The sequence below is a fragment of the Dasypus novemcinctus genome, chromosome 7 (assembly GCF_030445035.2).
Source record: "Dasypus novemcinctus isolate mDasNov1 chromosome 7, mDasNov1.1.hap2, whole genome shotgun sequence".
NCBI classification, from domain to species: domain Eukaryota; kingdom Metazoa; phylum Chordata; class Mammalia; order Cingulata; family Dasypodidae; genus Dasypus; species Dasypus novemcinctus.
Genome location: NC_080679.1, coordinates 16,660,359 through 16,682,306, shown reverse-complemented (window position 1 = coordinate 16,682,306; position 21,948 = coordinate 16,660,359). Strand labels below are relative to the sequence as shown.

Here is a 21,948-nt window from a genome sequence, read left to right as displayed (position 1 = left end):
ATTTTAAAGTCATGTTATTTTATGTAGACATGGATATTCTGCTGATCCGCATTGAATCTTCCATATAAGGTCCTTTTCTAGTTGCATCATCAGTTGGTATTTGATAGTGGTCCCTCGTTGCCAGGGAGGCTCATCCCCGGGTGTCATGTCCCACGCTGGAGGGAAGGCATTGCATTTACATGCTGAGTTTGGCTTCGAGACTGGCCACATTTGAGTAACATGAAGGCTGACAGGAGGAAATTCCCAGGCACAATGTTGCTCTATGTGTGTTTGGCTTATTTAAATCAACATAATGTCCTCAATGTTCATCCATATTGTCATATGCATCCTAATTTCATTTCATGTTACAACTGAACAGTATTCTATTGTGTGTATACATTGCTTATCCATTCATTGGTTGATGGACACTTAGGTTTTTTCCATCTTTCGGCAATTGTGAGTAATGCTGCTATGAACATCAGTATGCAAATGTTAGTTTGTATCCTTGCTTTCAGTTCTTCTGACTATATTCCTCATAACAGGATTGCTGGATTGTATGGTAGTTCTATATTCACCTTCTTGAGGTATTGCCAAACTGTCTTCCAAGAGGCTGTGCCATTCTATGTTCCCACCAGCAGTGAAGGAGTGTTCCTACTTTTCCACATCATCTCTAGCACTTGTTTTTTTTAATAACAGCCATTCTATAAGGTGGGAAATGGTATCTCACTGTGGTTTTGATCTTCATTTCCTTAATAGCTAATGATGTTGACCATTTCTTCTTGTGCTTTTTCAACCATTTTTACTTCCTGAGAAATGTATGTTCAATTTTTTTGTCAATTTTTAAGTAGGTCACTTGTCTTCTTTTATCATAGAGCTGTATATCTCTTATGTAACATGGATATCAAACCTTTATCAGATATGTGGTTTCCAAATATTTTCTTCCATTGAGTAGGCTGCCTTTTTACTTTCTTGACAAAGTGTTTTGAAGAACAAAAGTGTTTAATTTTGAGGAGGTCCCATTTATCTATTTTTTTCTTTTGTTGTTCATGCTTTGCATATAAGGTTTAAGAAACTACTGCCTACCAAAAGACCTTAAAGATGTTTCCCCACACTTTCTTCTGGAAGTTTTATGGTTCTAGCTTTAATATTTAGATCCTTGATCCATTTTAAGTTAATTTTTGTATAGGGTTTTTTCCTTTTTATATGGATAGCGAGTTCTCCCAGCATCATTCGTTCAGGTAATGGGCTTGATAGCCTTGTAAAAAATCATTTGATCATTGAAGTGAGGGTCTATTTCTGAGTTCTCAATTCGGTTCCATCAGTCAATCATGTTTATGGTTATGCCAGTATCATGCTATTTTTACACTGTGGCTAATTAATATGATTTAAATTCAGGAAGTAAGAACCCTTCAACTTCGTTCTTCTTTTTAAAGATATTTTTAGCTACTTGGGGCCCTTTACCCTTCCAAATAAATGTGATAACTGGCTTCTTCATTTCAGCAAAAAGGGTTTTGTGATTTTTATTGGGATTGTGTTTAATCTGTAAATCAGTTTGGGTAGAACTGACATCTTAACAATATCTTAGTCTTCTAATCCATGAACATAGAATGTCCTTTCAACTATTTAGGTCATCTTTGGTTTCTTTTAAGAATTTTTTGTAATTTTCTGAATATAGGTCCTTTATGTCCTTGGTTAAGTTTTTTCCTAAATATCTGATTATTTTAGTCACTATTATAAATGGAATTTTTTCCTGACTTCCTCTTCAAATTGCTCAACAGTAATATATAGAAATACACTCCTAATTTTTGCATATTAATCTTGTATTCCACCACATTGCTGAACTTGCCTATTAGTTCTAGTACTTTTCTTGCAGATTTTTCAGGATTTTCTAGATATGGGATCATATCATCAGCAAATAACAGAGTTTTACTTCTTCCTTTCCTATTTGGGTGCCCTTTATTTCTTTTCCTTGCCTAACTGCTCTAGCTAAAACCTCTAGGACAATACTGAATAGCAATGGTGACAGTGGGCATCCTTGTCTTTGTCCTGATGTCAGCAGGAAACATTTCAATCTTTCATTTCAATCTGCAATTCCAGGCATGGATTTTTCATAAATGCTCTTTACCAGTTGAGAAAGTTTCCTTTTAATCCTATCTTTTGGAGTGGTTTTACCAAGAAAATATGCCGTATTTTGTCAAATGCCTTTTCTGCATCAATCAAGAGGATTATGCAATTTTTCTTTGCCTAATTTATTAATGTGGTTTATTACATTAATTGATTTTTCTGTGTTGAACCACCCTTGCATATCTGGGATAAAACCCACTTGATTGTGGTGAATTCTTTTAATGTCCTTTTGAATTCATTTTGTAAGTACTTTGTTTAAGATTTTTCATACATATTCATTAGAGAGATTGGTCTATAATTTTCTTTGGCTTCATAGACTGAGTTTGGTAGTATTCCTTCCTGTTCAATTTTTTTGAAGAGCTTGAGGAAGAATGGTATTAAATCATCTTTGAATGATTGATAGAATTTATCTGTAAAGCCATCTGGTCCTAGGCTTCTCATCTTTGGGAGGTTTTTGATGACTGTTTCAATCTCTTTATTTGTGATTGGTTTGTTGAAGTCTTCTCTTTCATCTAGGTTTAATGTAGGTTGTGTGCTTCTAGTAATTTGGCCATTGAGCCTATGTTGTGTAGTTTCTTGGCACACAGTTGTTCATAGTATCCTCTTATGATCTCTCTTATTTCTGTGGGGTCAGTGGTAAATCCCCCCTCTCATTTATGACTTTATTTATTTGCATCTTCTCTCTTTTTCCTTCATCAGTATAGCTAAGGGTTTGTCAATTTTGTTGCTCTCTCAAGAACCAACATTTGGTTTTGGTGATGCTCTCTATTGTTGTTGTTGTTGCCATTGTTCTCAGTTTCTTATTTCTGATCTGATCTTTATTATTACTTTCCTTCTGCTTGATTTAGGATTAGTTTGCTGTTCTTTTTCTAGTTCCTCCAGGTGTGCAGTTAGGTCTTTGATTTTAGGTTCTCTTCTTTTTTAATGTAAGAATTGAAGGCTATAAATTTCCCTCTCAGCACTGCTTTTGCTGTGTCCCACAGGTTTTGATGTTTTCTGTTTTCATTTATCTCAAGATATTTACTTATTTTTCTTACAATTTCTTCTTTGACCCACTGATTATTTGAGTATATCATTTAATATCAATATATCTGTGAATTTTCCATTTTTCCATCAGTTATTATTTCCAGCTTAATTCTATTATGCTTAGAGAAAGTGCTTTGTATAATTTCATTCTTTTAAGATTTAGTGATTCCTGACCCGACCTGTGACCCAACATATGTTCTATCCTGGGGAAGGATCCATGAGTACTTGCAAAGAATGTGTAAAAATCCAACCATTTTGGGGTACAATGCTCTATAAATTCTGTCAGGTCTAATTCACTTATAATATTATTCAAGCTCTCTGTTTCCTTATTTATCTACTGTCTAGATGTTCTATCCAATGCTGAGAGTGGTGTATTGTAGTCTCCAACTATTATTGTAAATATATCTATTTCTCCCTTCAGTTTTGCCAGTGTTCCTCATATATCTTGTTTATTATAGTTAGTTCTTCTTGGTGAATTGCCCTTCCTATTAATATATTATGACCTTCTTCATCTATTATAGCAGATTTGAATTTAAAATCTATTTTCTCCATTAGACTATCACTATTCCAGACCATTTTTGGTTACTATTTGTGTGGAATATCTTTTCCAATCTTTTACTTTCAACCTGATTGTGTCCTTACATCTGAGATGAGTATCTTGTAGACAATATGTAGATGGCTCATATTTTTCATGCATTCTGTCAGTCTGTGTGTTTTGATTGGGGAGTTTAGACCATTAACATTCAATGCTATTACTGTAAAATTATCACTTACTTCATCCATTTTTTTCCTTTGGCTTTCTATTGTAACATCTTATTTGTCTGTCTTTTTACCATTTAAGTTACCCTTACTAATAATCTTCATTTCTACACTCTTCTCCAAGTCTCTCACCCTTGTGTTATCCTTTCAGGCTGCAGCACTCCCTTCAGTATGTCTTACAGACCTGGTCTCTTAATGACAAACTCTCTCAGTTTTTGTTTATGAAGACTTTAAACTCACACTCATTTTTGAAAAACAATTTTGCCAGATAAAGAATTCTTGGCAGGAAATTTTGCTCTTTCAGAATCTTTAATATCCAACATAAAACCTTTTCCCTTCCACAGCAATAATCTTTTAACATATTCATACCATATTTACTGAAACTGATGTACAGATATTGAGACAATAGCTTTTATGCTAGATATGTGGGAGTACTGTATATTGTATAAATGAATTACTGTGATCTAAGACTCTTGTGAAGCTAAGCTTAATAATTAGAAAAAAGAAAAGAAAAAGATAGGATGTAGAATTTTTCCAAATTAATATGTATTCTATATCTAACCTTTAAGCTCATCGCTATATTCTATTTTACTATTAAGGGAACCTGGCAATATATTGGGCTTCACTTTTCAGGAAGTTTTGGATCAGAGAGGTTCAAAAATGGCAGCGGAGGAATAGTAGTATGGGATGTTATTGACAGGGGACACATGGTTGGTAGGGAGTTCTCCAGGGCATATATCCAGGGTACATAAAAGTGTTTGGATATTTTCATAGTGGAAACAATTAAAAACAAAAACTGAGGGAGTGCTGAGATCCTAGCCAGGGGAGCTCTATAATAGTTCCTAAAGGAACAGCAACAATCCCCCAAGTGCAATGGCAAAGACCAAAAAAGAATGAAAGTCCAACAATGAGCCCCTGATATTAATGACTATGCTTGTGAGCCTGTGTACCTGAAATAAGAACAAGGCCTAGAGCAGCATTGTGCCTAAGAGTTACCTCCTGAGAGCCTCCGTGTTGCTCAAATGTGGCCAGTCTTGAAGCCAAACTCAGCATGTAAATTTGTGGCCTTCCTCTCAGCGTGGGACATGACTCCCAGGGATGAGCCTCCCTGGTGCTGAGGGATCACTACCAAGTACCAGCTGATGACATAACTAGAAAATGACCTTGAATAAAAGGTTCAACTCAGACCAGCAGAATATCTCTGTTTACATATAATAACAGGAGTTAAAAATGCTTTTTGACTTAAATCAAGGGGGAAATGGAAAGGACAAATGAGTTTATATGGCTATGAGTCTCTAAAAAAGAGCTGGGATAAGATGGAGTTGAAGAAGGACAACCACCACACCATGGAGCCTAGAGTGCCTACAACTGAAAGCGAGAGGATTGCATCCAGTATCCATGAGGAATCTGAGCCTCCTCTTGACATAGAGGTGCAATGGATACAACCAATCCAATGTCCACAGAGAAAAGGTGGTATTGGAGTGGGAAAAGTGGACATGGTGGCTAATGGGTATGGGGAATGGCAGGAAGAGACGAGATGTGGAGGCATCTTAGGGACTTGGAGCTGCCCTGGATGGTGCTTCAGGGGCAATCACCGGACATTGTAAATCCTCACAGGGCCCACTGGATGGAATGGGGGAGAGTATGGGCCATGATGTGGACCATTGACCATGAGGTGCAGAGGTGCCCAGAGACGTACTTACCAAATGCAATGGATGTGTCATGATGATGGGAATGAGTGTTGCTGGAGGGGGAGTGGTGGGGTGGGGGTGGGGGGGTTGAAGGGGTCCTCATATTTTTTTTTTAATGTAATATTTTTACAAAATCAATTTAAAAAAATAAAATAAAATAAAATAAATAAAAATAAAAAAGAGCTGGGAGGTTATCAGAGAGGTTGCCATTATGCACACCTGGGCAGAATCCCAGAGACAGATAAAGTAGATACAACCCCAGGTATTGGTTCTTCTGAGGGCTACAGAGACCCACAGGTTTTATGATCATGGCAGATGGAGTTCACTGCCATGTCAGTCTTTGGAGTTGGTGTTTCTGGTGATGAAGCTGGACTCAGATGTGATCTCTTTTCACAAGCCTTTCCTGTTACTTTACCAGAATTGTAGCTGGTGCTGGGGTTTAAGATATACCCAGGGGATCTGAATCTCTGGACTGACCATATGATAGCCAGGCCCTGAGCCTCGACAGACTTGCAGCTCCTACACTCTCATTTATTGGACTTACCCCACTCAACTAACATGGAGCTGAAGAAGGTCAACCACCACACCATGGAGTCAAGAGTACCTACAACTGAAAGCAGGAGGATTGCATCCAGCATCCATGTGGAATCTAAGCCCCCTCTTGACATAGATGTGGAATGGACACAACCAATCCAAGGTCCACAGGATGGAGGAATATAATATGGATTAGAGTGGACTTACTGATATTCTATTCATTAACTATTGTGATTAGCAATCGAAGAAAATGTGGCATTGGTGTGGACAAAGTGGCCATGATGGCTGCTGGGTGTGGGGAATGGGAGGAAGAGATGAGATGTGGAGGCATTTTCGGGACTTGGAGTTGTCCTGGGTGGTGCTGCAGGGACAATTACTGGACACTGTAGGTCCTCCCATGGCCCACTGGATGTAACGTGGGAGAGTGTGGGCTATGATGTGGACCATTGACCATGAGGTGCAGCGATACTGAGAGATGTATTCACTGGGTGCAATGAGTGTGTCATGATGATGGAGGAGAATGTTGCTGTGGGGGGAGTAGTGGGGTGAGGGGGGTGGGGGTATATGGGGAATGTAATATTAAAATTAATTAATTAATTAAAAAAAAGAATCTTTAATATATTATACTACTTTCTTCTCCCTCCAGGGTTTCTGATGAGAGGTTGGCATTTAATCTTATTGAGGTTCCCTTGTATGTGATGCTTTGTTTTTCTCTTGCTGCTTTCAGAATCCTCTCTTTACTTCTGTATTTGTCATTCTTAGTAGGTGTCTTAGAGTAGGTCTTTTTAGATTTATTCTGTTTGGGGTGCATTGTCTTCCTTGGATATTGATATTTATGTCTTTCATAGGATTGGGAAGTTTTCTGTCATTATTTCCTCGAATATTCTTTCTGCCCATTTTCCATTCTCTTCTCCTTCTGGAACACCAATAATGTGAATGTTTGTGCATTTCATATTGTAATTCAATTCCCTGAGACTCTGTCCCATTTTTTCCATTCTTTTCTCTTTCTCTTCGCCTGTATTTTCAAGTTCAGCCACTTATCCTCCAATTCACTAATTCTGTCTTCCATCAATTCAAATCTATTGCTATAATGTTATAATGCTCTAATATCATTTTAATCTCATTCATTCCCATAATCTCTGTTACTTTTCTTTGCAGGCTTTCAAATTGTACTTAATGTTCACCCAGTGTCTTAATATCATTTATCTCCTTAAACATACTTTCTTCAACTCCTTGAAATCATTTAAGAGAGTTCTAAGGTTATTGATTAGTTGTCTTAAATCTTGTATCTTGTCAGGATATTTAGTTTGTTTCTTTGGCTGGGCCATCTCTTCCTGTTTCTTAGTATGGCTTGTAATTTTTTGCTGATGTCCAGGCATCTGAATATGTTTGTGAATTTATTCTGATGGTGAATTTCTCTCTCTTGCCTAGTGATTTTTCTTTTTTTTAGGATGTACCAGGTATTGAACTTGCAACCTTGTACATGGGAAGCAGGTGCTCAACTGCTGAGCTACACCTGCTCCACTTGCTTAGTGATTTTGTTTCACAGCTTTTCTTTGATTTTTGGTTCAACTTATTCTAAGTCTTTAAAATTGCCTAGCTTATCTTATTAAAATAGGGCCAGGGACTCATCATGCCTCGCATATCTGACCCAATGGGTCTGGGACTAGAGACCCAAAAAACATGGGTTTCCTTTGCAGCTTTCTGACTGGTCAGCAGATGGTGATCATTGCCAAATCTTTCCACAGAGGTGTCTTTTCCAACTTCCACCTTTCCTGTGATTCTCATCTGGACAAAGCTGATATTCAAAGTGGGCTCTGCTGGCCAAACTCACTGATGAGAAACCACTCTTCACCATCTACCATATCCTACCTCTTCCTAAGGAGGAAGATGTCCATTCCCCTCTCAGATTTTTGTGGATCTGCTATTAGGTACACATACATTTATAAATTGTTACATCTTCCCATTGTATTATCCCCTTAGCAGTATGTAATGACCATCTTTGTCCCTCATAATTTTGTTTACTTAAAATCTATTTTATTCAATAGTAGTATAACCATCTCAGCTCCTTTTTTTTTTACTACTTACATAGTATAGATTTTCTCATCCTTTCACTATCAAGCTACTTGTATCTTTGGCTTTAAGGTGAATCTTTTGCAAGCAGCATAGAGTTGGGCATGCTTTATTTTAAAATCTGTTCTGCCAATCTCTGCCTTTTGACTGGAGAGTTTAATCTAGTCACATTTAAAGTCATTACTGATTATACAGGTCTTTCCTCTGCCATTTTGCTATTTAGCCTTTGTAGATCTTATATATTTTTTGTATCTCACCTCCCTTAAAGCTTACTTTTATATTTATTTGTTTTCTTGCTCTATCATATTGAGTGCCTTGTCATTTCTTTTTTTTTTTTTTTGGCTAGTTTTTTTTTTTTTTTATTGACTTTGTAATAATATTACATTAAAAATATATATATATGAGGTCCCATTCAACCCCACCACCCCCACCCCACCTCTCCCCCCCCAGCAACACTTGTCATTTCTATCTGGGTATATTTATCATATGTTTTCCCTGTGGTTACCATAGGGTTACAATTTAACATCCTAAATATATAACAATTATATTTGGTTTGATACCAACTTAACTTTTGTAGCATGCACATATACTTTTCCATATCCCCTCTGTCCCTCCATCATTTTTTGTATTTGGTACTGCTTATATCTTTCTTTGTACACTCTATGATCAAAAACCTAGACTTGTCATTACTTTATATGCATTTGCATTTTAGCACGTGTAGGAAGTAAGAAGTGGAGTTACATACAAAACAATACCATACAATAATACAGGTGTTTATAATTACCCAAGTGATTACCTTAACTGTAGATCTGTATTTCTTTATGCAGTCTTTAACAACTGTCTAGTGTCCCTTCATTTCAGTCTGAAGAACTCCTGTTAGCATTGCTTATAGGGCAGGTCTATTGGTGATGCACTCCCTCAGCTTTTGTTTATCTGTTAATGTCTTAATCTTCCCCTCATTTTTAGTCTCATTAGATATAAAATTCTTGCTGACAGTTGTTTTCCTTCAGCACTCTAAATATTTCAACACCCTGCCTTCTTGCATTCTTGGTTTCTGATGAGAAATCAGCACTCAATCTTATTGGGATTTTCTTGTCAGTAATAAGTTGGTTTTTTCTTACAGCTTTCAGAACTCCCTCTTTGTCTATTGCATTTGATAGTGTAATCAACAGGCGATGGGCTTTATTAGTCTTCATGTTTATACTGTTTGAGGTTCTCTAAGCTTCTTTGATGGGCATACTCACATCGTTTGCTAAATTTGGGAAGTTCTCTCATTATTTCTTTGATTATTCTTTTTTGCCCCATTTTCTCCTTATGCTCCTTCTGGGACTTCTATAATGATATATTGGTGTGCTTGTCCCATAGCTGTCTTAGGCTATTTTCACTTGTAATACTTCTTTTTTTCTTTCTGCTCCTCAGTCTGAATCATTTCAGGTGTCTTGACTTAAAGTTCACTGATTCTTTCTTCTGCCAGCTCCAATATACTCTTGAAATCCACATAGACATTTACATTTCAGTTATTGTGGTCTTCAACTCCAGTAGTTCTATTTGGCTCCTTTAAAATTTTTTCTGTCTCTTTACTTAGACTTTCATATTGTTCACTCATTGTTTTCCTGATATCTTGTAGTTCTTTCTGTGCACTTTCCTTCATCTTCTTAAGCATTTTTAAGGTAATTTTTTTAAAAAGCCTTGTTTAGTATGTCCACATTTTCAATTTTTGTTAGAATTTTCTGTAATTTTATTCTCTTCCTTTGAATGGACCACTCTTTCCTGTTTCTTTGGTTTGTACTCTTTTGTTTTTGTTGCACATTGTACATTTTAACATTTTAAAATGGTAACTCTGGGATTTACTCCCTGGGATGTCTGTTTCTTGATTTTGTAACGAGCTGGTGACAAAATAGTCCATAAATATGGCCAAAGAGCTAAAGGAAAACATGGGCAAAGGAAATTAGAAAAAGTATATGTGAACACAAAGAGAATATCAATATAGAGATGGAAATTATGAGAAGGAACCAAAAGGAACTGAAGACCACAGTAACAAATTAAAAATTCCCTAGAGGGATTCAAATTCAGATTGGTAGTGACAGAAAAATCAGAGAACATGAAGACAAGACAAATAAAATCATTCAGTCTGAGAAGCAGAAAGAAAAAAGAATGAAAGAAAAAGTGAACCTATAAGGAACCTGAGGAACCTATGGGCACCATCAAGCATGCCAATATAAGCATTATGGGAGTCCCAGAAAGAGAAGACAGAAAGGGGTAGAGAGAATATTCAGAGAATTAATGCCTGAAAACTTCCCAAATTTAACAAAAGACATGAATACACACCCAAGATGATCAATGAACTCCAAACAGAATAAATCCAAATAGACCCATGCCACAGCACATTATAATCCAACTGTCAATTGCCAAAAATAGAGAATTCTGAAAGCTACAAGAGAGAAGCAACATGTCACATACAAAGGAGTCTCAAAAATATTATATGCTGATTTCTCATCAGAAACCATGGAAGGAAGCAGTGGAATGACATATTTAAAGTGCTGAAAGAAAAAAAAAGGCCAACCAAGAATTCTATACATGGTAATACCTTACTGTCTATCAAAAATGAGGAAGAGATTAAGACATTCCCAGACAAACAAAAGCTAAGGGAGTTCATCACACTAGACTGGGCCTACATGAGTTGCAAAGAGAGTTCTGCAGTTTGATAGGAAAGGACAATAAATAATATTTTTTAATTTAACATTAAAAAAATAAAGACAAGAAAAAAAATAATAGATTGAAGCTGCACGAAGCAATAAAGATGTCTGGAAAGGTTATGACACGAGTAAATATAAATGCTACTACTATTTTTGATTTACTTCCTATAGGATCTAAAAGGCAAATACATAAAACATAATAATAACACAGAGGTTTCAGACTCAATGTATAAACATGCAATCTGTGACAAGAACTATACAGAGGGGTATATGGGTATAGAAGAATAGTTTGTGTATACTATTGAAATTAAGTTGGTGTGATGGTTTGGAGCAGTATGTACTCCAGAAAAACATGCTTTTAAATGTAATCCATTCTTGTGGGTATAAGCCCATTGTAAGTAGGACCTTTCTGCCAGGTTACTTCAGTTAAGGTGTGGCCCAAGATGGGCCTTAATCCTATTACTGGAGTCCTTTATAAGCAGAATGAAACACAAACAGATAGAGGAAGAAAGCCACAGGAAGCAAGAAGCTGCAGGTCAACAGACCCTGGAAGAGAAGGGAGAGGCCAGGAGAGGATGTGCATTGCCATGTGACAAAGAAGCCAAGGATTACTGTCAGCCAGCCCCAGAATGTCAGTCTTCAGGGAGAAAGTACCATCGAATGGTATTCCATCGAATGGTAGGCTTAGAGTGATTAAGATAGGAAAATTTATTTTGTATATATGTTCCCACAATTAAAATAAGTAATCAAGGAGACAATGACAATTAAATGCAAAACATTATCCTGGATGGGCTCCTGCAAGGGAGGTGAAGAGGGTCAGAGGACATTATCGGGACAACTGAAAACACTGGAATACAGACTGTAAGTTTTATATCAATGTTAAATTTCTTGAACTTGTTAACTGTACTTAATGATGATTGCATAAGTGAATAGCCTTGTTGTTTGGAAATGTACTTTGCAGTACTAAATGTTCAAGGAGCATGGTGTGTACAACCTATACTCAAGTGGTCAGTAAATGGATAAACATAGAGATAGAAAGAATGTTATGACAAATCTGGCAAAATATTAAAATCAGTGCATTGGGTTATCTGGAGGTGTTGGAGTTCTCTGTATGGGGTTTGTGTGACTTTTTTAAACTATCCTGTAAGTTTAAAAGTATTTTAAAATAAAAGTTTTTAAAGAAAAGAAAAAAATCAAACATGAAACATTCTCGATTTGTACCTATTTCTGAGGAAGAGAGCTCAATTATTCTTTCTGACTCAATAAGCATGCACAGTTCATTTTTTCTCACAGCAATTATCATATTATTATGGAGGATTTCCCAAAGTGTAAAACATGTACACTAGTTGTAGGAAGAGGATTTTAGGTAGTTCACTAGTGTTTTACATTTTAAAGTAATTTATTTTAATATGTACTAAAATACAAAGATAGTGATTAGGACAATGCTAAGGTTAAAAGGTGATTCATTTTAAAGTAGATTTAAAGAAAAACTATTAACTCAATGGTACAAAAAGATAGTAAAATAATTGAAGTTTTCAGGCAAATATTGCAATTTAAGAAATTCTGACTTTCATTTGTTTGTTCATTCATTTGTCTGGATGAAAGGTTAACAAAATCACTCTTTCTCTAAAGACAGTTTTGACCTTCAGTTAATTTCTAGCTCTGCTTTACTGGAAAACTGACAAAGACAGAATGTCAGCTGTGTTGCAAGGCAACATTGTTTTTGGAAGGAGGCAAACTAAGGCCTGTTGGGCCAAATCCAGATGGTTTTGTAAATAAAGTTTTATTGAGACACAGCCACACCCATTTGCTCATGTATTGTCTAGAGCAGGAGTTCTTAACCTTTTTGGTTCTACAAACCCCTTTGCCAGTCAAGTGAAAACCCCAGACCCCTTACAAAGTTCACCCTATACTGCGTATTATTTAATAAATATATCACACCCACACCAACATATCCCCACAAAAATAGTGTTTCAGTTCAAGCTCATGGACCCCTTGTTAAGAACCCCTGGTCTAGAGCTACTTTTGCAGTTGTCTTGTGACAGAAACCTTAGAGCATGCAAAGCTGAAAATATTTGTCATCTGGTCCTTTACAGAAGGGTTTGCTAACCACTGGCTTATGGTAAAAAATATCCTGATTGTAAATTACACTTGGCCTGGAAATTCTGTAAGTGAACTAGCAACACCTGATGAGGACTCACGGCTTTGGCCTTCTCTGTGTACAGTGATTCTTGTCGCTGGGACCCTAAAAGCTATACCATTGGAATTGTTAGAAAAGTCATTGGCTCTTATGGGGCATGGGCCTTCTAAGCCAAGGTGGACACCGCCTGCCAATGTGGATCTCATCTCCTTGCACCTGAGCCCTCACTTCGGTTGGGGGTGGTGGTGGCTGTGGTCACCACATGGACTGCTGCAAGGACTCCCATGAAGAGGAGGACCTGACGTGCCCCAAGGCTACACTGTTTCCCAGCTGATATCCTTCAATCTGAATGACAATGTGGATGGTTTGGGTCTTGAGTGTTTTACTATCTAGTAGAGTCTAAGAATAATCCCTTGGCATAACAGTTTGTTTGATCTATTTTGCTTTTCATGCAAGAGGTGCTTGTTCACAGTGGTACAATTAACGCCCAGGATGAGGAGCTTGATGGATGGCTGCCCTATTTCCAAACCATACCTTTCGGTCCTCTTTCTCCATCACTTCCTGAACGTCCCGGGGGGCCTGGAGTACCTGGCTCTCCCTGATAATTTAATGAAACAGAAAGATTCTATTGGTTTAAAATACAATTGGCACGTGCATGACATACTACAGTTACAATCTTTGGTAACGGTTTGGTTGTTATCATTTGCAGTGGTAAAGAAAATTGGGGCGGCAGACTTGGCCCAGTGGTTGGGGCATCCGCCTACCACATGGGAGGTCCACGGTTCAAACCCCGGGCCTCCTTGACCTGCATGGAGCTGGCCCACGCGCAGTGCTGATGTGCGCAAGGAGTGCCGTGCCACGCAGGGGTGTCCCCCGTGTAGGGGAGCCCCAAGCACAAGGAGTGCGCCCCATAAGGAGAGCCGCCCAGCGCGAAACAAAGTGCAGCCTGCCCAAGAATGGCACCACACACACAGAGAGCTGACACACAAGATGATGCAACAAAAAGAAACACAGATTCCCATGCCGCTGACAACAACAGAAGCAGACAAAGAAGACACAGCAAATGGACACAGAGAACAGACAAGTGGGGTGGGGGGTGGGGGAGAGAAATAAATAAATAAATCTTTAAAAAAAAAAGAAAATTGGAAAAGCAATGCCTGCATGCTACAGTATGTGTTCGGTTTTTAAAAACAGTCAAAACCCCTCCAGAAAAGAGACGTCAATACCAATAGACAGCTTCCTATTCTGTACACTTGTTCACAAAAAAGTAACTGTATTGCGTAACTTGAGTTTTAAGTTTTGAATGAATAAATCAATACTAAAAAGTTATCATTAGAAGGCATACCATACCTCCAATTTCTGAAATCCATTTTATTCCCAAATACATGCATCAAATTATATTAATATTACACATTTTCCAGAATCCCAATATTACATTTTTGGTACCTCCTGGTTTTTCAAGGGGTATTTACTCATGACTGTGAAGAGCAAATGTATTTAGAGCAAGATCTGCGGTATCTGCAATCAGTTAGGAAGGTTTGGAAACCAGCATTGGAGTTATATTCCGGGATGACTTTTCCTTCCATTAGCCAGAAGGCAAGAATCTACAGGGCCATTCAACGGGGCTGAAGTGTGTGAAAGCTTGGTCACCTATCTTAGGGCGGTGAGGCATGAGCTCTAGAGAGAAATTTCAGATACATCATGACCTTCCAGAGAGCTCCACTCTTCCCTCGGCCTGCCGCCTGCGTTCTAAAAGCCAGTGAAAGAGGAACGATGGACAGTGGCATATTATTAATATGACTCGTTACAGGCGTCCTAAGAACAGAGACGTTTTGTCGTTTCTTCCCTCCCACAGCAGCAGCGGCTTACCTGGTCACCTGGAAATCCCGGAAAACCAATGATCCCTCTCGCCCCAGGTGAGCCGGGCCGGCCTGGTGGCCCTGGAGGCCCAGGCTGCCCGTGTCCACCAGGCTCCCCTCGCTGAGATCCAGGCGGTCCGGGTCTTCCTGGCTCGCCTCTCGTCCCTGGCATCCCCAGGCCTCCTTTAGCACCTGGTGAGGTCGGGAGTGTCGTAAACCTGTTTGCTGAAATCCTGGGGTCGGCAAGAGCTAGGCTGAGGGGTTTTCTTCTCTTTTCAGTAGGAGAAGTCAAATGTATGGGGCATCCTAATCCCTGTCCCGAGCCGCTGAGGATGCTGTAAAGGAGGCTGGCTGCCCAGGAGGTTAGCAGACTCAGCGCTGGCAGAGGTGGAGGGGGCATGGAGGACACTGAGCCTCGCACACCTATTTTACAAAAGAGCAAGCGCTTAAAGGACTTAAGCCTGTGTTTCCCAGCCACAAGTTAAGGGGCGAGCCCAGGCAGGAACCCAGGTGTCATGCAGACTAAGTCCAAGCTGCCGAGAGAGCATACCAATGTGGTTGTCAAAATCCTTGCTGCTCAGTGTGTGTGAGGACCAGCTGCATGGGCACTGGGGCAATTACTAGAAATGCAGACTCTTAGGTCTGCCCCAGACCTACAAACTGGAATCTGCATTTTAACAAGAACCTGGATGATTCACATGCACGTTGAAATCTGAGCAGTGTTGGTCAAAATGACTTGGACAAGGAGCGGATGTAGCTCAGGTGGTAGAGCACCTGCCTCTCATGTATGAGGTCCTGGGTTCAAGCCCCAGTACCTCCTAAGAACATACAAACAAACAAACAAATGAAAAAAACAATTCTCATTGGGGAGTGGATGTAGCTCAGTGGTTGAGCACCTGCTTCCCATATATGAGGTCCTGGGTTCAATTCCTAGTAACCCCTAAAAAAAAAAAGGCTTGGACGATCATGTTGCTACTAACCCTTTATTTTAATACCAACTACCAAAACTAAGGGTGGGGAATACTTTAAACAGGAAACTGGTATTTTATGTATATCTTAGTAATATCCAAATCTATAAATACATATATCCTTAAGCTAAAATCTAGCATAGAAAAGTGAAACTGTAGCAGCACATTCATTAGTATATATACATATCTTTAAAAAATGACTTTCCTAATCTCAGAGTTATTAGGAAAGTGCCTAATACACACACTTGTTTGAATTATCAACAATAATTGTTGATAATAAGATGTCAGCTTATTTGATATAACTTAAGTGGGGGGGGAGGGTTTACCTCTTTCTCCTGGGGATCCATCATCTCCAGGGGGCCCAGGTTCCCCCGGCTTCCCCTTGGTTAAACTTATAGCCATTTCTCCTTCTTCTCCTGGAGGGCCTCTTGCTCCTTTAGATTTTAAGCATCCCCAACGGAAACAAACAGAAGCAATACACGTGTGATTCTCCTGTTTCAACAGTTCACTTCCAGTTTACAGGTCCCATTTAATTCACTGAACTGCATTTGCGTTTGTGTGTTGTACAAGGTCACCATCACCGCCTGGTTTCTAAAGAGAGGCTGGGCATCTTACATTCCTCTTCCCCACTTGTCCAGCCACTGGGCTTGGTGGATGCGGTGAGCACCCAGTGAACGTTGGTGAAAGTCAACCCAATTGGTATCGGAGTCTTAAGTGAGTTAAGTCGGGCTTGAAGAGTTCCAGTCTAAATAATATCTAGCCTGTAAAATTTGAATTGTCTATTTCCAGTTTCCAATTCTTTATGTTCCCCTTCCTAGCCACCTCTATTATTTTCCTTACATTAAAAGAACAGATATTGAACTAACTCAGCTTAGAGCTCCACGTAGACTTCAAAAAAGGAAAGAATTTCTGCCTGAGTCCGATAAGTACTGTCTAGTCATTGAAGTCTTCAGGAGTAGGCTCATTCCAGCTTGGCAAAAACAAACTATTAGCAGTATGGGAATTTCGTAAGCCAATTTAACCATTAGTGCTTGAAATCAGCCACGGTGGAAGTATTTACAACATGGAAATCAGCATATGCTACTAATCAGGGCATTCTGTTGTTCTTTTCAGAGAGCCAGTTTCCCACCATATGAATGGCATTACCCCAATTTAAAAAATTTTTTTGGTGGGATGGTAGTATAGGAGCATAATGGCACAGCAAAATTTTACTTATCTAAGTTATAAAGAGTGACTCTATTTACTGGCTAGTAAAACAAAAAATAATAGTAGAATCAATCAACCATTAAAAAAAGTAATTTGAATCAAAAAAGGCTATTTGCCCAAAGAGCTTTAAGGGCAAAAACCTTGTTTCTAAAAATCATCAACCATTCATTCTGAACACTGGAAACAAAATATTTCCTTCACTCATGGCAGCCTCAGGGCTAAGAGGTACAGTAAATATTTAACAGGGATGGACACAGAACATTAAATTCAGTGGTTTTGAAATTACTCTTTTTTATAGTAATGAAAATCCATTCATTAAATGAAGCTTGAGGGAGATCCAACTCATACCCCAGGTGAAAGTGGATTCATTCTAGTTCAGGGGTCAGCAAATGGCAGGCCATGGGCCAAATGTGGTCTATTACCTGCTTTTGTACAACCCATGTGCTAAGAATGCTTTTAAGTGGTTGTGGAAAAAATCAAAAGAAAAATGATGCTTCATGACACATAAAAATCAAATGAAATTCAAATTTCAAAGTCCATAGAGTTAAATTGGAACGCAGCTATGTTAATTTGTTTACATGTTGTAGATGGTTGCTTTTGTGCTACAACAGCAAAGTTGTCTGGTTGTGACAGAGGCCGTATGGTCTGCAAAGCTGAAAATCTTTTCTATCTGGTTCTCTACAGAGAAGCTCGCCAATTCCCGTTCTAATTGAAACAGAGGCCAGGAGCCCTGATTCACTGCTTCCCAACAGAACTCTGAGAAGATTCTCTGAAACCTAAAAACTATAAATCAAAGCATTAAAAATCACTTCATTCAATTACAGCATATTAGATATACCATAGCTATAGATTAGAATGAGAGAAGGGGAATGAAAGCAACGTTTGTTTAAAATATTTACACAAATGTCATAGAACTAAAAGGAAGTGGAACTCACGCTGCAGGACAGTTCCATTTTTTTTTCAGAGATCATAGTTATGCAGTCAGAATAAACACTGAAAACAAACACATGTGCCTCTCCAGGTTGTTGGATACATTTACCTTTGGTTCCCCTTGCTCCCAGCTCTCCCCGAAGGCCAGGCCGACCCTTCTCTCCACGTTCTCCCTTTTGGCCAGGTCTTCCTTCTGGGCCATGCTTTCCTTGCTCCCCTGGAAAACCTGGGAGACCAGGCAGACCCCGGGGCCCTGGTGAAATGAAAATATGAATTTTAGGGAAACATTTGGAAGGCTATTGTGCTTCTCTAGTCCACTTAGAGATGAACCCCACTTGGTTTTGAAAGTAACCAACAGTTATCAATCTTACTGCATCTAACAGGGCTCTGTCCTCCTCCCAGTTCACCCTCAGTTTCCCACCCTACCGACCTGGGGGTGGGAGGGCCATCCACAGCAGAAGTACGTTCGCCCTGACCCAGCACTTCATTGGGGCTACCCTGTCCTTTGAGCAGTGTTTACGGGCTCTGTGGACCCATTCACCCCTCACCCTCTTTTCCCTGGTCCCTACCAAAGCCTTTGACCACTGGAAATAACAATGCAGAGGACCAGAAGAAGGCAGATATCACTAACGGAAGGACAACGCACCAGTAAATTCTGTTAGCATCATTATATGCAACGGGCCTCACACGGCAGAGGATTTCAAGTATATAGTGTGTGGGGGGATATAGAAACACTACACACCCTGTGGGCCTGGCAGACCAGGGAGTCCATCATCCCCAGGGGGGCCTGGGGTTCCTGCGGGTCCTGGGCGTCCACCTGCTCCTGGCAGTCCTGGGGCTCCAGGGAGGCCCTTCATGCCAGCTGGTCCAGGAGGCCCTACTTGCCCCTTTGGTCCTTTCCATCCTGGGGCTCCTGAGAAAAAACACAGTGATGACAATGTACAAAGATGGAAAGCTGGTTTCCCACTCAGATAGGAAAAAAGTATTCATGGTAGTTTAAATCACATGTCTGTGGCCAATAAAACAAAAATAAAACATTTATTGGCTAAAAGAACAGGAGCAATTTTCCATCAGTCAAAGAATATCTTTTTCTGGCTGCTATAAAAGGAAAGGCAGACCGCTTGCATTACCCAGGAGGGATGCCTGGAAATTATAAATAAGAGCTTTTATAAATAGAATACAAATAGGGGTGAAGAACAAATGTGTTATTTGTATTGTACTATTATAGAGGGAATCTATAAAGATTTCCAGGTGCTTCCTGAAGCTCTGGCAGAGTGAAATTTCGCCAGACTATATTAATTGTAATGAGGGAATTATAGAAATCAGATCATCATCTATTATTACAGTCGCTAGTATAAAGCTGCAGTGGCAGGTTGTGCCCCAGTCTGATTTTGATCCTTAGAGGGCATATTCCGACATTTAAATAAGAGTCAACAATCTGCATGGAGAAATGAAGATCAGATTGGAAACAGCCCATAATAATTTGTGTTAGGAGACACTCTCTGGGTATACCATGAATGTTGGGTTCTTTACCTTACTTCTCAAGGTTGTGTTTGCAGTGAGCAACCTTTGCAGATGATATGCTTCCCCCTATACAAGAGGCAGGTTGCCTTGCAGGCTGTTCTAGAGTGGCAGCGTCCCTCGGCTCACTGTTCCTCTACTGTTTTAACACAATATGCACCCAGATCCGTCTAGCCCCACCTGCATCACCTCTGTGGGACTTGCGTGAAATGGAGAATAGACACAGGGCAACATGCAGCTTATTCTGCTTGCAGTGGCATAAGTAATAAAGCATTTTGTCTCTGACCTGGCAGTCCTGCTTCTATCAAGAAAGAGCAACAGTCTGGCTTAATTTGTAAGCAAGGTGACATCTAGACTTTTCACAGATCTTGACACCTGTGACACTTACCTGGACTACCTGGAACCCCTGGAAGTCCTGGTTGTCCTGGCATCCCTGGAGAACCTCTTTCACAGGAATGGCTAGGTGGACCTGGGATACCTGGAAAGCCAGTACTTCCTTTTCTGCCTGCAGGACCTTTGGGGCCTGGGAATCCTGGAGTGCCAGCTGATCCTAAAATGATACAATACATTCATGACATTCATGACATAATACCACACAGATGGCCTACGATAAATTGTTCATGCTTACCTATACCAGAAGGAAACTCTTTGATCTCCACAGTGTTCAAGTGAGTTAAGTCTCTAAATGGATTTTCTTATCATAGGCTGTAGTGAGCTCCAAATGAATGGATCAATCACACACAGCTAAATGAGTTAAGTGATAAGATTATGTGGATAAGAAGTTGCCCATGCAAAAAGAAAATCACACAGTTCTTTCTGGTTTTAATTAGCCTCCAAATTTACAGCAGGTTTTATACCAAATCTCTAGAATATTTACAAACCCAGTTTGTGCCATACAAATTTGCATTTTGTAAGCTATTTCTGTCGCTTACTATTAAATTCATATTATTGGAAATTCAGTGCCTTTAGAAGCAAAAATAAGTCCCCTATAATTCTATACCTTATCCTAAAAATCTATTTTCTTTTTCTATGTTTTCATTGTATTTTGGTTCATATATTTACATTTAAAACACAGTAATCACAGTGCACATTCAGCTGTTGGATTATTTCACATTACATGTGAATCTGCAAATGTCTTCCACTTTGAGTAAGATTTTAATCACTATATATATACATATATTTTTTTAAAGATTTATTTTTATTTAATTCCCCTCCCCTCTCCCGGTTGTCTGTTTTCTGTGTCTTTTTGCTGCATCTTGTTTCTTTGTCCGCTTCTGTTGTCGTCAGCGGCACGGGAAGTGTGGGTGGCGCCATTCCTGGGCAGGCTGCACTTTCCTTCGCGCCGGGTGGCTCTCCTTACGGGTGCACTCCTTGCGCATGGGGCTCCCCTACGCGGGGGACACCCCTGTGTGGCAGGGCACTCCTTGCACGCATCAGCACTGCACATGGGCTAGCTCCACACGGGTCAAGGAGGCCCGGGGTTTGAACCGCGGACCTCCCATGTGGTAGACGGATGCCCTAACCACTGGGCTAAAGTCCGTTTCCCTTTAATCACTATAGATGAACAGTATTCCTTTGGATATATATATAAACAACATATTCACAAATATATCATATATATAAATATAAACATATGTAACTGTATTGTTTACAATTGTTCCTCTCTTGTGGATAAAACTCCAAGGACACTCAGGAATGTAACTTTCACCTTCTGTTGAACGGTTACCCCCTTAGCATACATTTGACAAGCGGGATAGCAGGATTACTGCGTCAAAATTATTTTTGTTGACTCATTTAATGTATTATCTTGTTACTTTCCAGTGAATTATTTCTTTGTGGGTGAATATTTTGACTTCCCAACTACTGTGTCTGTCAGCTCCTGGAAGGCAACGGCCGAGGCTGGTCCACCTCCCACCCCGCCTCCGTTCGCCCTGTTCTGTGGTGGGTACTGAACAAATACTGGCCCTTCACTGTTAGGAAAGAGCCAGAACAGTGTTTGTCAACGTCCGTTCCGGTGTCCACATCTCATTCACAATCATCCAAGGCGCTTTTTAAAGGGCACACTTGCTGGCCCAAACCCAAATGTAATGCATCATAACTCCTGAGACATTCCAATTCCCACCCCCATGCAAGATGCTTTTTGAAGTCCCCTACAATCTGAAAAACCTTGTGGCAGATCCTGAGGAGTCCTTGGCTTCTTTCAGAACAGGAGGTGAATCAGCACTGGGGCCACCTTCTTCAGATTGGTGCTGCCCTGCCCACTGCCCCTCCAGGAATGAAAGCCCCGCACTGCCATCTTTCCAAAAGCAGACTGTGGGCTGGGGCCCAGCTACCAGCTCTCCCGTGAAGCGGTCCCTGAACTCCGGCCCACACTGCTCAGGCCCTCTGAGCTGCTCTTGCTCATAAGAGTCATCCTGTCGGGAAGCAGACTTGGCCCAATGG

The 21,948-nt window shown here is 39.8% G+C and overlaps 1 protein-coding gene and 1 non-coding gene across 4 annotated transcripts in view; one reads left to right on the top strand and one right to left on the bottom strand.

Annotated features, from left to right (window-relative positions):
* The window catches only part of COL4A4 (collagen type IV alpha 4 chain), a 156,963-nt gene that overhangs the window by 45,241 nt on the left and 89,774 nt on the right, over positions 1–21,948 (bottom strand). For all 3 annotated transcript variants that reach the window (XM_058300015.2, XM_058300013.2, XM_058300014.1), the window contains exons 29-34: positions 19,895–20,056; positions 18,728–18,898; positions 18,095–18,238; positions 16,176–16,283; positions 14,892–15,073; positions 13,557–13,620 (exon numbers count right to left, since the gene is read on the bottom strand). In XM_058300015.2, the coding sequence (XP_058155998.1) occupies positions 13,557–13,620; positions 14,892–15,073; positions 16,176–16,283; positions 18,095–18,238; positions 18,728–18,898; positions 19,895–20,056 (831 nt within the window). The remainder of the gene's footprint in view (positions 1–13,556; positions 13,621–14,891; positions 15,074–16,175; positions 16,284–18,094; positions 18,239–18,727; positions 18,899–19,894; positions 20,057–21,948) is intronic.
* On the top strand, positions 15,626–15,701 carry TRNAE-CUC (transfer RNA glutamic acid (anticodon CUC)). Its single transcript has one exon. It is a non-coding gene; the product is annotated as a tRNA-Glu (tRNA).